This window comes from Oryza sativa, chromosome 7, assembly GCF_034140825.1.
Source record: "Oryza sativa Japonica Group chromosome 7, ASM3414082v1".
Taxonomy (NCBI): Eukaryota; Viridiplantae; Streptophyta; class Magnoliopsida; order Poales; family Poaceae; genus Oryza; species Oryza sativa.
This window is the reverse complement of record NC_089041.1, coordinates 27,236,809-27,253,113: the sequence shown is the minus strand read 5'-3', so window position 1 is coordinate 27,253,113 and position 16,305 is coordinate 27,236,809. Positions and strand designations below refer to the sequence as shown.

Sequence of the window (16,305 nt, the reverse complement as noted above, 5' to 3'; positions counted from 1 at the left end):
CAAGATGAAGAAAATTCAAACCAAGAAACTCTAAGCTGCCACATATTCGTCAAACATCAAACATTCTTTTAAGATGATAATCAAACAAGGTTTTGACAGTGGCACATACACTATTATTCATGTAAACAAAAGAGAAGAGAGGATAAAAGCTGCAACCTAGTAGCACTAGTACCAGGCTACCAGCTCGCAAGTCGCAACCGACCCATGCATCCATCTGATGCAAACTTGCAAAGGCTATCTTTTGTTAGGAGTAGCAGCAGTAGTGTGTGTGTATATATCTTAGTCTCCTAGAATAAGTATATTTTTAGTTAAAAAAATATTTTATAGTAATCGTTACATCAGAGCTTCTGAAAGTTAAAGGTATAAAGAGAAATAATTACATTAGAATTTGATAAAATCAGAATATTTTAGTCTTTTTTAGTTCTGCATTGATATGTACGAGATGGGTGAAAATGAACTTATTTTAGATCGCAGTAGTTAACACACAAGAAAAAAAAGAATAGGAGGGACAGGTTGTGAGGAACAGACTGTACGCACTTGGGTGCGACAGGAGCCCGACCGCTGCAACCTCTCGCCATGCTTTTCCGGGGGGACAGCAAGAGAACAAGAAACAAATGCGTAGCTAGCACCACCCTCGTCAACTTGCGCCACCCCTCCACAACCCCAAAATGCATTAACAAAAAATAAAAAGTTAGTTTCGTTTTGGTTTTGGAGGTGATAGGCTCCTTAATCTAGTTTACTTTGGAAGGATTGTGAGAGGGGGGTTATGAAGTGTCTGTCGACCATGTTTTTGTACTTTGGGGATTTATTATTTGCAGTTAATAGTTTGGGGATGTTTTTTGGGAGTGTACCATGTCGTGCTCCGTGTTTTTGTTGTTAAACTCGGTCACACCACCGAACTCGCATATGCGTGTACTGTTTGAACGAAACATATCACATTGTTTCGAAGGATGAAAGTGGCGGTTTGCTATTAAATTATACTCACTCCGTTTGATCATTTTTCCCTTTCCGTTTATCCCAAAATAGTTTTGTTTTTAAGCAATTACATCAGAATTTGTAAAAATACGAAATAATTACATTAGAAATAAATAAAGAGAAAAATAATTGCATTGTGATTTTTTTGGAAACATAGTACAAATGCATGTGTACATGATGCGCGCATACCCACTTCTATAAACACAAATACGCACGACTTATCTGTATGAGCACCTCCGGGGAAAACTGGATTTGTATATCTTGAGATTGAGATTGACGAATCATGGGCACCTCGCTGTCGACGGGTACGTTGCCTAGCACTGAAAGAATAATTAGCCATAAATACAAGCACTCGTATCAAATCTAAGATTTAAACTCGGGTGGGCTGATTTTATTATTGTCTTTTTAAGTTTTGTATTGGTATATGTGGCAGGGGGTGAAAATAAATTTATCTTGGGATGAGACAGTACACATTCTCTTTGATATGGAACATAGCTTTTTAAAGTCTATACCGAGTTCCCATGATCGATGGTATAAAAACATGTTTGTTTTTTTTTAAAGATTACAAAACGATGTGCAATTGTATTCATTTGATCCTTTTGATGTACAGGTCTTTCAAAATGTCCATACATCCATCAATATATGGTTTGTGTTGACACAAGCAGTAATGCTACTGGGTAACTAGTACACTTGTTACTGATGCAGTAGAAACCCTTCTACCTCTTAGGAAGAAGGAAAAATCAACACATACATTTCTTTGACAAAACTTTTATAACCAGCTGATGTGGCATGTACGTGAACAAAAATCTAGATTTCCTATAACTAGCTAAACCAAACTGTTGAGACTTTTTGTTTGTAAAAGTTTTCGTAAGAATTTCTTTAAAGTGTAGTAGCACTGGTAATAAGGAAGCATTAAGCATTGACCTCAGTTAGTTCGACAATCACAGTTCGACAATCACAGTAAACCAATATAATAAATACTCCCTCCGTCTCATACTACAAATCGTTTTGATTTTTTACTGGTTTAAAAATTTAACAATATTTTTTTACACAAAATGAACATATTATATGAACGGTTAATTTGAATGAAATTCATTTCGGATTGCAGATGTTGTTAATTTTTTTTATAAATTTGATCAAACTTAAATAAGTTTGAAAAAAATTAAAACGACTTATAATATAAAATAATTATAAAATGAATGGAATAATAACAAACTCAATGGCAATTTCCATGCACCAGCTAATCCAAGAGTTATATATGATCAGTTCCTTCTGCATCAAACCATGCATACCTGGAAGTATAACCACACACGTTTATGACGTCATCAACAGCATCAAAAATTAAATTTCAATCATCAAATCCCTCTCAAATTCTCTCCCTCCCAACCGCAGCTAGCACGTATATATAAACCTGCAGGAAACGGCACGACGCGTCTACACATATGCCGCCTCGCCGCCGCCGCCGCCGCCGCCGTAGCAGCAGCATCATCATCATCAACAACAGCAGCAGGGAGGAGGAGCGCGCGCCGCCGTAGCTAGCGCGCCATGTGGTCGTCGTGGGCGTGGACGTGGAGCTGGAGCGGCGCGGCGGCCGTGGCCGTGGCGGCGGCGGCGGCGTGGGTGGCGGTGTACGCGGCGGCGGCGAGGGCGGCGGAGGCGCTGTGGTGGCGGCCGCGGCGGGTGGAGCGGCACTTCGCGGCGCAGGGGGTGCGGGGGCCGGGGTACCGGTTCTTCGTGGGGAGCTCGATCGAGCTCGTCCGCCTCATGGTGGACGCCGCCTCCCGCCCCATGGAGCCACCCACCTCCCACGACATCCTCCCCCGCGTCCTCCCCTTCTACCACCATTGGAGGAAGCTCTACGGTAATCAATCAACACCACCTCGATCGATCACCCTCTAATTAATTAATCTCCATTTCATTCAAAAAAAATTTCTCTCTCTAGTTCCACTCTCCAATTTAATTTCACTCTTATTGATCGATGTGCATGCATACTTACTATAACTTTGAAATTTCAAATTGGTGATTTTGTTTCTCATTTTTGTTTCGATTTTCACACGAATCATATTTTTACATATGAAATTGGCAACACTTTCACACGAAAAAATAAGAAGAAATTAACCAACTTGGGGCATTTGATGGATATGTATACTTATATATAGTACTCCCTCCGTTTCAAAATGTTTGACACCGTTGACTTTTTAGCACATATTTAACCGTTCGTCTTATTCAAAAACTTTTGTGAAATATGAAAAATTATATGTCTACATAGAAATATATTTAACAATGAATCAAATGATAGGAAAAGAATTAATAATTACTTAATTTTTTTAATAAGACGAACGGTCAAACATGTGCTAAAGTCAACGATGTCAAACATTTTGAAACGGAGGGAGTAGTATATATATGAGTATACGCGTAGGCTATCACGCGTGAACGCGGAGGGAATTAGGAAGGGGACAAGGTTCCATGCTTTTGCAAGTAGAAACAAGGATGCAAAAGGTTAAATTATGGTTGATTAGGTGGAGATGAGAGCTTCATTTCGTTTCATATTTCACTTTTGCTGGGTGTGGGTAGTAGCTAGTAGTACTAGCTAGGTGTACTAGCACTGCATGCCTCCTCTCCACTACTACTTGCTCTTTGATAACCAAAAAAAAAAAATGCTGCAGCTAGCTATTCTCTCTCCGTAATATCAAATATAAAAATTTCAAGAATTCAAATGTTGTATATAATACAAATAATTTTGGGACACGGACGTAATTCAATCATTTTCAGCCCATTGAGATCGAGTGCTTAGGAGGGGAATCCAAGTAATTCAAAATTTGATCAATGAAGTGACTAAGAAGGATTTTGCCCTCTTAATCCACTAAACAACCTTCAAATGCTTATATTCAGAAGCGAAGGAAGTATAGCTAGCCAGCCTCCCAAGTCAAACTTGGTGATGTTGTCATCACTGATCACAATGCATGATTCATCCATCCATCCATGGATCTTTCCAACAGGCTGTCAATGTAGGTTAATGATCATGTGAGTGAGTAATTAATTAAATAAACAAGAGCTTAATTAGCTAGCTTACCTTAGCTTGGCTTAGCTCACATCCATGCAGATCCATCCGGCAGTTCAGAATTTCAGAGGACACACTACCCACATGCAGGCTTGCTTAGCAATGAGTCCTCCTTGCAGCTGATGCATACTTGCATATGACTATATCAACAGCAGCTAGCATCTCCTGCACATTGCCAGAGCATTTCAGTTCATGATCTGGTTTGCTTTCTGCTATGCTCCGATTAGTTTATCTCATTAATTGTCACGGCAGCCGATGATAATTCCCTCTTTTTCAACGGTTTGTGGAGTATAATATGCTCGAAGTTAGCTACCTACAGGCATGCACCCGCGTTTAATCCAAGTGAGGAATCTTATTGTTGATCGGTCGGTCAGTTAAGAAATGATGAAGTTAATCGTCGTCTGTCAGTTCCAGTGACGGTTTGTTTTGGCAATTTGTTTACAACTCAATAGATCATGAGCATCACATTGATGCTGGCTGCGTGTTCTTTGAATCTGTCAAAGTTGACCACCTACATACACATGCACATATAGTTTCTTTCCAGTGTCAATCTCTACCGTCCAATTCTCATCGGACGGTCGGAAAATCAAGTCCAAATGCACCCTTATTTATTTCCACTGCCACTGAGCTGATATGGCAAAATGACAATAGGAAGGACCCCTTTGGAATGAATGGATTTTACGAGAATTTTCCTTAGAATCGAACGTATTCTTGTAAAATTCCTATGTTTCAAAGGAGCCTAAAAAGTGTTCCGACCCCACTTTATTACTAACATTTGATAAAGCCGGTGGATAGCAGGCTAGCTAGATATAACATTTGCTTCGTCGAGGCTCAAGAAAATTTCTGATTATCTCTTGGTGGTAAATTTTTGAATAATTTGAAATTTACCAACAGGTCCGATGCATTTGATTTGGTTTGGGCGGACGCCGAGGTTGGTGGTGAGCGAGCCGGAGCTGATCCGGGAGGTGCTCCTGACGCGGGCGGATCACTTCGACCGGTACGAGGCGCACCCGATGATCTGCCAGTTCGAGGGCTACGGCCTCAGCAACCTCCACGGCGAGCGGTGGGCGCGCCGCCGCCGGGTGCTCACGCCGGCGTTCCACACCGAGAACCTCAGGATGATCGCGCCGTTCGTCGCCGGCACCGTCACCCGCATGCTCGACGAGCTGGCGGAGCGCGCGCGCGCCGGCGGCGCCGGCGAGGCGGAGGTCGACGTCGCCGAGTGGTTCCAGCGCGTGCCGCAGGAGGCCATCACGTTCGCCGCGTTCGGCCGCCGGAACTACGACGACGGCGCCGCCGTGTTCCGGCTCCAGGACGAGCTCGCCGGCTACGCCACCGAGGCGCACAGCAAGGTGTACATCCCCGGGTACAGGTTCCTCCCCACGAGGAAGAACCGCCGCGTGTGGCAGCTCGACAGGGAGATCAGGAGCCACCTCGCCAAGTTCGTCACCGGCCTGCAGAGCTGCAGCAGCAGCCATGGCGACGACGCCGATGATGGCGGCGATGGCGGCGGCGGCATGAGGGAGTTCATGAGCTTCATGGCGCCGGCGATGACGGCGGGCGAGATCATCGAGGAGAGCAAGAACTTCTTCTTCGCCGGGAAGGAGACGCTGTCCAACCTCCTCACCTGGACCACCGTCGCGCTCGCCATGCACCCGGAGTGGCAGGAACGTGCCCGCCGCGAGGTCGTCGCCGTCTGCGGCCGTGGCGACCTCCCCACCAAGGACCACCTCCCCAAGCTCAAAACCGTATGTAATTCTTGCGTCACACGATGTCGAATGTTCAGATATACTCCATCCGTTTCATATTATAAATTATTTGATTTTTTTAGTCAAACTTTATTAAGTTTAATTAAAATTATAGAAAAATTTAATAACATTTAAAATATTAAATTAGTTTCATTAAATATAACATCACATATATTTTGATAATATGTTTATTTTGTATTGAAAATATTACTATACTTTTCTATAAACTTGATCAAATTCAAAGAAATTTGTGTAGAAAAAAATGTCAAACGACTTATAAAATGGAACGTAAGGAGTAAGGTGTTTTGATTATTTTTTCTAGTCAAACTTATTTAAGTTTGATTGAGTTTATATACAAAATTTAGAAATACTTATGTCACTAAATTAGTTTCATTAAACGTAACATTAAATATATTTTGATGATATGTTGGTTTTATGTTGAAAATATTGATATATTTTTCTATAAGCTTAGTCAAACTTTAAAATAATTGGATTAAAAATCAAAACGAGAGAGGGATTACATTGCAACGATCCATGAATTCTTGGTCGTCGTCTTCTCCTTGCAGCTCGGGATGATCTTGAACGAGACGCTGAGGCTGTACCCGCCGGCGGTGGCGATGATACGGACGGCGAAGGAGGACGTGGAGCTGGGCGGGTGCGTGGTGCCGGCGGGGACGGAGGTGATGATCCCGATCATGGCCGTCCACCACGACGCGGCGGCGTGGGGCGACGACGCCGCGGAGTTCAACCCGGCGAGGTTCGCCGCCGACGACGACGGCGGCCGGCGCCGCCACCCGATGGCGTTCATGCCGTTCGGCGGCGGCGCGCGGGTGTGCATCGGCCAGAACATGGCGCTCATGGAGGCCAAGGTGGCGCTCGCCGTCGTCCTGCGGCGCTTCGAGTTCCGGCTATCGCCGGCGTACGTGCACGCGCCCAGGGTGCTCATGATACTCAGCCCGCAGTTCGGCGCGCCGGTGATCTTCCGGCCGCTGACGTCAGCCGCAGCTTAGCACACTACTCAAGAACACCCTCCATGTTAATCGGATTCAATTAATTCCTTCTGTAAATTATCATATATACATATATATACCACATATATATAATGTTGTCAAATGTCAACTGAAAAAATAATATGTATAGAAGCATACCCATACGTAACAAGTTTCAACCGATAGCTGTTGTTACAGATCTTGGAATATTTCGTTTCAGTTTCTGAATAGGAGATATGTCTGGCATCAGCTGCCGTTCATAATTCGATAGCTGCTGTCACAGATCTCGAAATATTTCATTTCAATTATGAACAAAGATATGTTTGACATCAGCTGTCATTCATAATTCGAACATGTGCCCACCAGTTGTTCCAAAAATTTTCACAATGGAAATGCACACAGCAATGGTAAAGTGTTCTTGTGACCAACATACTTCTTGGTCAAACTATTTCCCTATGATAAACACCCTCTATACAGGGATCACATTACACAGGTCTTAAAAACAAGAAGGGAAGAAAGGGATCACATTTCTTGACCAGCGAAACTTGAACGGATGGATTTGAATTTCTTGAGGGTCTATACCGATGAATGCACAAGCTTCTCGATTTCCTTGATGATTAAATCTCTCTCCTCTTCAAGTTGCTCGTCTTCACCTATTAAAAGGAGCGCAATTAGTAGTGCCACAACTTGCATCTCTCAACAATTTAACAAGAAATCTTCCTTAAACACCCAGATGCAATTATAACTCATAATGCTTGGTTACTCTATTCCATTTCTGGCATCAGGCTGGAAGTTGAGAGTAAAAACTACCTTTGCTTGTGGGAAGATTGCCTAGTAGCTTCAACAGTTCTCTGTGATTGTCTACCAAAACTTGAATAATATCACGAGGCTTGTTTGGATTGGCAACAAATACCTGCTTACATGCAGTGAAAGTGAAACCCCAAAAAATGGTGAAAGAGAGGTGCTTATCCTATTACAATGGACTAACAATATCAAGTTCAACAGAAAATTTCACAAATCAAACAACATGTGATCAAGAACAAAAACGACTTGATTAGATGAGATAGCACTATAACAATAACCACATCAAGTGCCAAATGGAATAGATTTCGAACTATTCAACGAAATGTTTACAGGATCAGCAACAAAGGAAATTTCCGTTGGAAAGTTATATCAGAAGAAATACAAAACTCCATGGAGGTTATAACTTATAGCCACTGAAGGGTCAAGCAAGCAATTTCAAATGGTGATTATGTGATAATTGACAACTGGTATTGATTTATTTGGCATTAGATGGTTAGTTATAGCTAGCCGAATACAAAGGTCAAAAGATTAAGGATAAAAATTACCTTGAAAATGTGGAAGGCACATATCCTGATATTTTTGCTTGTATCCTACAAAAGCTTCACTTTAGTTGAGCCATAAAGATAGGATGTGCAGAGCCATGAAAAACTGATTACCATGAAGCAAAGGAAGTCATCGGTAACTGTGTTCTAGCCATGGATCTATTGCCTCAACACAAAACTTTAAACCCTGTTCTCCTCAGGAGTGTTGACTAGTTGTACTATTTTCATATACTGGAAAAGCAATGTGGTTGCTCAACCAATTACCACTTTATGACCAATATGGCATTCAAGTGTTCGATCTTTATCAGCTAAACTGCAAATGATGATGACATGTAACTTAGCAACAAATAGAAACCCATTTAGCTCTGGACCTAGGGGCTCTGGTAGACCTAAGAATAGTTACAGGTTTATAATTCTAACCTAGGAAATCCTTTGGTTGACAATACAGTAAGAAAGCAGGATTTCTCGATTCTCATACTGGTAGCACTAATATCCAGAATTGTCAAAAAAGAAAAAAAAAAGGAAGGAAAGAAAAGCTGTGAAAGCAAAAATGGGTAATTACTACATTAGTGACTTCTGAATGTAAAAAAAAGGAAGCATATAACTACTAATCAAATACCTTCAGCAGGCCAATCATGATATTTAAATAACTGACTTCCACAATGTACCGCTTCATTATTTGAGCATTTGGGGCCTCTAACAAAAACTCTGAAAGAAACTGAAATGAAGCACAATACTTTTAGATTTCCTCTTTTGATGCGCAATAATAAATTGAATATATTAATCCAAATTAGTCCAACCTTCACTGATTGTCTTCTTGTAACATAATTAGTTGAAGTTAGAAGTCTTGTGTAGAGCTCAAAGAACTGCAAATGAACACATGGTATCTATCAGTATTAAAAGATATAGCAATATAGACAAGTTGCATGATTCCAAAAATTGTCATGTACAAATGAATAAATGATGGTGCCAACAAGGCAGGGAAAAGGGTGAGGACATCATAAATAAACACATTTCACAAAAGATAACACTCCAGCTAACCTGTTCATAATGGGAGCACAGAAACTCAGAAACTGCGGCTTCATGTTTGGTGAGCAAATCCTGCAAGAATCTTGTCAAGAACAAACATCAATTTTGAAGAACCGAAGCATAAAATACCAAGTTATAATAAAACTGGGTTTACCTTGAAGGTGTTCAGAGCATCAGAAGCAATATCAAAGTTCGATAATTCAACATACTGGAAAAACAACTCGAAGCTACTTGACTCCAATATATATCTGAAAGAGAGCTACAAAATCAAATATTCAATGCATGTACAATTAATTGATTTATTATTAACTAAATGGTATTATTGGTATATTTTCTAGCATGGTTTAGTTAACTGATCTCATAGCTGATAACAAACCCAAGTTGTTCATTGATACATTCCAGAATGTAAAACTGAAAGGAGTAAAGGGTACTTCATAATGCTTGTAAATTAACCATATCAATTTAGTAAGCAATCAACAGGGGAGGGGAACTAGCAAGTAGTATGGTAACTGCCATGGTATGCAAATTGCTAAATTGATTCACTGTTTCTGTTTATACAACCACAGAATTTCTTCAAGGCATACCCATTGGATACCGTATGTTAGCAGGCAACAAAAACAAGGCTCAATTAAATCCCTAATACTTATGCAAAGGAAACAAAATTTATGAAGACTTACTTTGCAAGTGTAGGATATTTTATGCATTCTCGCAACATATTCCCACAGTTCAATGCAACTTCCAAGTTCTTGTAGCTGATGCAAGAGAATCAATCAGCTTCCAGGAAAATATTCAATGACATAATAGTAGACATAGTCATAAATAAATACAATTAATATTGTAGTTATAGGTGAGGACTGACGGCAATAAATTGACGTGAATGATGGGACCACGAGGAAAGGGGAAAAAGAAGGAATTTTTTGTTGCAGCAAATAGACATTTTTTTGGATGGTGTTATATCTGCATTACTACCAATAAACGAATTAGCATGTGCTAAATATTGATTGTTTTCCATAAAAAAACTTGAGCATATGGGCCTTACCAAACTACAAGGAAATCTAGAAGATCAAAATGATTTTCAATATACTGCACGCAGCAATAGGCTTCATCAACCTTCTGCCTCAACAAAATGCTCCAGCAGTGGGCAAGGTCCTTTCTACCCTGCAATATAGAACTCAACTAATAAGTCGAGTAAGCTTGAACAGAAAGGGATATCAAATTCAACTGATGAAACCATACCTCCCAACCCAAGGAAGGCATATTCTGAACAAAGAGCGAAAGGACATCCTCCTTGCAAATTTCAAGGGCTATCTGTAGAACCTGTTCCTGATTTGGTTCAACTTCTCCATCGCCAGAAAGTGTCTGCCTCAAAGTAGATACATTTTTCTCAACATCTTCAAGAGCCTAATTAGAAAACAAATACTACGTGAGATAACCAGTGGGACTGTAGAATCGTGTTCTGTGTATAAAGAAGAGCATAAAACAACTAGAACAGTAAAACAAAGGAACAAATATGCCATTGCTTATGAGTAGGCTCCAGATGCAAGTGCCATATGCAATATACTGGTATATCAACACTGTTAAAAAGAATCTCTCAACAAGAAAGCATATTTTACAAGTAATGTGACTCTTGAAACTCTTTGTGATACACGGAAACCAGTTGCTCAAAGATCCCAAGTAGTACCAAGTTAGTCCCTGCAGCGAATAAATAAAACAAGAGCCCCTTTTCCCGAATCAATATCAGTGACTTGAGCTAAGTACATGCCCTGAATCTTCATTAGACCTGCTCAAGCAAATTTATTTTGAAAAATTATCAGGCATTATTCTTGTTTCACATTATGAACCAACAATTTATTGCGCTATTTTGCCTATTTCCTTGTGAAGTACAACCAAACTCCATCATAGATAAGCTTGAATCACCCTAACATTGACGCCTTCGTCGCCACTAAATTGGGGGTAAAAATGAGCACTCCAATGGTAAGCACAATCTCAGCACAGGCCATAGCATCCAAAGGTCAGTATCGGTGAAGATTTAAACCCAAAAAACTAATCCCACGGTTCTACCAACACGGATTACATTGCATTCCGGGTTTGCTACACTGTAGGTAGGACGAATTCCGACCAAAATAAAGCACATCTTGCACTACCAACGACCTCAGGCACTAACATCTACTAAGATCCAGAGTTCCAGACAGATAAACACTCAATCTCAACACACAAGCTACGGTTAAAGCAAGCGACACCTCGAGCACTAATCAACCAAGATCTCATGCATGTGCGGACTAAGGAAAGAAGCTCGCGAGGGAGGGAGGATGCGGGGAGAGTACCTTGGCGCCGGTCCTGGTGTCGAGGGCGAGGAGGGACTCCTTGATGGAGCGGACGAGCTCCTGCGGCGACGGGCGCGCCGGCCGCGACGCCGCCCGGAAGAAGAAGGACATCTCCGCCCAACTCTCAGTCAGGACCTCCCAACTCTGGTGAAATCTGGTGGTGTTGGTCTCAGCCAGGGCCTCCCAACTCTCTCTTCGTTCGTCAGGACTCAGGAACTTGACCTGCCATTCGGCTGTGGGGGCGTTGACCTGGGGCGGTGGTGGCACTCGGCGGCGGGGTGGTGGGCCGGCGCTCGGCGGTGGGGGCGGTGAGCTGGGGTGGCCAGCACAGTCCAGTGGCAGCGGCGGCGCTCGGCGGCGGGGTGGTGCGCCTGCCTGGAGGGATCCGATCGATCCAAAGAGAAATATCTCTTTTGGTTCTGACAGGTGGGCCCAGAGAAAAATGCCCACAAACCTGTAAAAAATATACTCCCTCCGTCGAGAAAACTCAACATCGTACTACGATATGACAATAAATCTGGACATACTAGTACTACATTCATGGTACTATGATGTGTCACATGTCCAGATTCATGGTACTAGGATGTGTTTAGGTTGTTTTTTTTGACGGAGGGAGTACAAATGGAATTAAGAATTAAAAAACACATGAAAAATAGAGAAAGTGGTACAAAATAGACGAATTAGCAGTCATAATGATATATTACAGAGGGCACGCGGATTGGGTGGTAAAAAAAGTTGAGGCACATGAATTTGATGGTAAATTCTCTAAATTCTCATGTATGCCATATTGAATTTGTGAGTGCTTTGTATTTCAGGAAAGTTATATCAGCTGAAATACTGTGTACATGATGCAAAGCTGAGATTTTTAACGGCATACTATCTTACCACTAGTTTATCACAAAGATAAGCACCAGAGTTGCCAAGAGGTGTCTTTTTTATTATTTTGTAGCTTAGCTATAACTTAGGTCTAACTACCGCCCTTCCATGTAAGTTGTCTATAGTAAGTGGGCTATATGCCTGAAATACGTCAACACGCTTGTGAATTGACTACTGAGTAACTTTTAGTACTGAGGCCAAGTAATCAAACTTAATAGTATACAATAAACCTAAATTAGAGATTACTGAGTAACTTTTAGTACTTAGGCCATGTAATCAAACTTAATAGTATACAATAAACCTAAATTAGGGCAACCTTGTTTATATGCCATTATTACAAAGCTTGAATCAATTTGAAGTTGTAAAATTTCTTAGTTCCATTGTGGTGGTTAAATTCAAGCCTTTTCAGTAAAGTGTTCACTACACCAAGTCTCTAGCACTTTCTATCTTTTACTGCCCAAGAACTGTCATATGTTCACATTATTTCTTTGTTTGTCAAAAAAAATGATTTGGATCCTTGCGTTATAGTTGTTAGGATTAGAATCAGTGGCGAAGCCACAGGGGGTGCCGGGGTGAGCCTGGCACCCCCCCATCCCCATGCGCTGCAAACCCCACCCCCGGATGATTAGCCATCTAATCCATAAAATTAGCTCATTAATTTGTTGCAAGTTGAGCCTATACCTACCTAGCTGTCCAATAGGTTTTAGCTTTACGTGATTACCTAAGTTAATTAACGTAATTAAACGATGTGGTTGCAAGTCTATTAACGTAACTAAGCGATGTGGTTGCAAGTCTCCAAAATTAAAAAGGATGAATAGAAATGATGTCGTGTGTCATTCTGTATTGAGTAAAGTTGGTGCTATTTAGTGACTTTAAAAATGGTTCTTTTTATTCTATATTAACATATATTCGGACATACATCCTCCATTCTAAAAATAAGTTCAATTTTATACACCAAGATCCACGCTATATTATCTACCGAGGCGCTGGTGAGTTCTTACGTCTCCTGGCCAGCACCCCCTATACCCAAATCCTGGCTTCGCCACTGATTAGAATATGTTATCTTAAAGATCTTTGGTACCTGTGGTTTACTATGTTCTTCTAGAGTCATGGAATATAGATATACTCAATAGACCAAAAAAAATATATTGGCATTATGACTAACATCGATCTGACATGCAAACTGCTACATGGGCATGGTCCATGCGGAATAAAAGCATGGTCCATGCCCATGACACTAAGGAATAAAAAGTAGTACGGCTACAAAATGTCCAAATCTAAAGGTAGAGTGGGAGACCTCACCCAAATACAGCATCCTCTCTTACTATAAAGTTATAACCCACTAATTTCTAAAGTTTAACATGCAAAGATGCCACATCATCATTCATTAACAAGATACCACATCATCATCCACTAATAATCATTAAATTTAAACAACATGCAAACATGTTATTTATAATTTATTAAATTTTAAAGCATTTAAAATCCAAACATGTTAAATCATAATTCCACATAATTCACATTATATTTTAATATATATCTTCATTTTTTTTTATAATATGCTATGTACCTATATAGTTCATCATCACTTAGTTAATGTTATTTCTCTTCTCTCATTAAGCCATATCACATTAATTGTTTTTAGTGCTTAAATGATTAATCTATAGTCCAAATTATATCTCTCTTTCTCTTCTCTCATTAATCCATATCACCTCAATTATTTTTAGCCTTTAGATGATTAATCTACGGTTCAAACTATCTCAATACTTTTCTTCTTTCATAAAGTCATATCACCTTACTTTTACATTTGAATCATCATTCTATATACTATTTAAATTTAAATTATCATAAACCACATTAACTTACATAATCTTATGTTGTCTAGCTATCACACATATTATTTTTACTTATTGTTATCATACTAAACTCTGCATCAACGCGCAGGGTTTCACCTAGTTTATAAAAAGCCAGCCCCCAATTGCCCAGTTCACTTTTTCCACATATCCCTGTAACAGAAAAAACATAGAAAAAAAATTATAAACATGAAGATGTAAAGGAAAACACCTAAAAATGAAAGATATAGGTCATTAATCTAGTACCTCTCAAATATGAACACAAGTGGCACGGTAGCGGCAGCGGCGATCAGGTTGCGGTACACAATAATAACGAACGGGCTCATCCCGTCATTGAGCGTTATCTTCGACAGTACCAACATTTCCACTAAAATCAACTGAACTACTATCATGCTAAGCGGCAGCAACAGCCTCTGCTGCACCACTGCCTTCACTACCCCTCGCTTGGTTCCACTATAGCTGCCCCCTCACCTCTTCGCTCGATATATGAGAAAAAAAATCTCTCATCCTCTCTTAGATAGCTATATTTAATTGATAATGGAAATGCCAAATTCCTTCACTACCCCTCGCTTGGTTCCACTATAGTTGCCCTCACCTCTTCGTTCGACATATGAGAAAAAAATCTCTCATCCTCTTTTAGATGGCTATATTTAATTGATAATGGAAATGCCAAATTGTAAAGCGGATTAAACTCGACACAAGTAATCTATTGCCAGATAGCGCGTGCACATATATAGGTTGGTAGTCCTCCTGTATCTCTATCCAGCTTATAGAATTAGAGTCGGGAGAATAGGAGGAAACCGAACCAAATCTCTACAACTGAATGATGAATTTCAAAATGCTACCCCGTTGATCCACATTGGTAAAAAATCCTCTTTCGAATTCAGCACTAAGTCCATGATGAAGGTGTTGTCTGCCACGCATGCGACATTCATCGCATGGTTGTATGATGCGCCACTTTTGGTTAAGCTCGACGGGGACATCACGTGCGCCTTCTCGAAGAGCATTGTGGCACTGTGGTCCTTGAACCACGCTTCCAGATCGAAGAAGGTGGAAACCATCGTATGAGGACGCGTGAAGAGAAGGAGAGGGGAAATGCCACATGTGGCCTTGCGGGCCGAAACCGCCGCCGCTTCAGCCCTTGCCCACACGTCGCCGTCACAGCGCTCGCCCGCCGCCGAACCGCCCGCCGATCCGATCTAGCGAGATAAGGGAGAGAGAGGGAGAAGAATGAAGGAAATAGGATGAAATGTGGGTCCCACATTATTTGTGTGAATGACAAATGGGGTCCGCTCATATTGTCTTTAATTCTAATACACATAAGCGCCACGTCAACTCCACGTGGAATGAAGACCGAGTCAACATCGCCACGTAGACGTCACGTCAACGAAACCGCCCTCCAAAACCGCCGAGGGAGTCAACTTGCACCGGTTTTAATAGTTTGGAGGGTCGAAATATCCGATATTGTGGTTTAAGGATATGAATAAGATTCGACCACTAGTTAAGGGAGTCAAAGTGAACTTATTCTAGAGCAAAATTAGCCATTTTGGCTCACCTGCGCCTAGGTCGTGGCCCACGAAACGCGGGACCGCGAGCATTTGCCACCGGAATAAGTTCACTTTGAACTCCGACCCCTTTCGCCGCTGCCGCTCCTGCTCTCCCTACACGGCAACCTCCCGCGGACGGTGAAGGGGGAGAGAAAGGGGAAGAGAAAGAGAAGGGAGAGAAAGAGGGAGGAAGAAGAAGGGAAGAAGAGGATGACTTTGGGCCCCACATGTCAGTGGGTCCCATAATATTTTTGTGTAAATGACAAATGGGTCCCACATTTCTTTTAGTTGTATTGTCATATAAATGTCACGTCAATGCCACGTTGGATGAAGACAAAGTGAACACTGCCATGTAGGCGCCACATCAGCGAAACTGCTCTCCAAAACCGTTAAGGGAGTCAAATTGCATCGGTTTTAATAGTTGGGGGAGGAAGGGGTCAAAATATTCGGTATTGTGGTTCAGGGATAGTGGAATACGAATTATATTCGACCACTAGTGAAGGGAGTCAAAGTGAACTTACTTCCTTTGCCACCACACCTAGCCCCGGCCCGTCAGA

The 16,305-nt window shown here is 41.3% G+C and overlaps 2 protein-coding genes across 2 annotated transcripts; one reads left to right on the top strand and one right to left on the bottom strand.

Moving 5' to 3' along the window:
- The first annotated feature begins 2,335 nt into the window (after nucleotides 1-2,335).
- Nucleotides 2,336-6,952, top strand: LOC4344107 (cytochrome P450 734A5-like). The gene is made up of 3 exons (NM_001422993.1): nucleotides 2,336-2,836; nucleotides 4,931-5,784; nucleotides 6,351-6,952. The coding sequence occupies exons 1-3, from the start codon at nucleotides 2,521-2,523 to the stop codon at nucleotides 6,792-6,794; spliced, it is 1,614 nt and encodes a 537-aa protein (NP_001409922.1). The 5' UTR covers nucleotides 2,336-2,520; the 3' UTR covers nucleotides 6,795-6,952.
- Nucleotides 6,953-7,033: 81 nt separating this feature from the next.
- LOC4344106 (calcium-binding protein 39) lies at nucleotides 7,034-11,845 on the bottom strand. The gene is made up of 11 exons (NM_001422994.1): nucleotides 11,473-11,845; nucleotides 10,385-10,549; nucleotides 10,188-10,306; nucleotides 9,826-9,900; nucleotides 9,303-9,396; nucleotides 9,161-9,220; nucleotides 8,920-8,985; nucleotides 8,739-8,837; nucleotides 8,123-8,167; nucleotides 7,584-7,686; nucleotides 7,034-7,426 (listed from the first exon to the last, which is right to left on the bottom strand). The coding sequence occupies exons 1-11, from the start codon at nucleotides 11,581-11,583 to the stop codon at nucleotides 7,350-7,352; spliced, it is 1,014 nt and encodes a 337-aa protein (NP_001409923.1). The 5' UTR covers nucleotides 11,584-11,845; the 3' UTR covers nucleotides 7,034-7,349.
- Nucleotides 11,846-16,305: the final 4,460 nt, after the last annotated feature.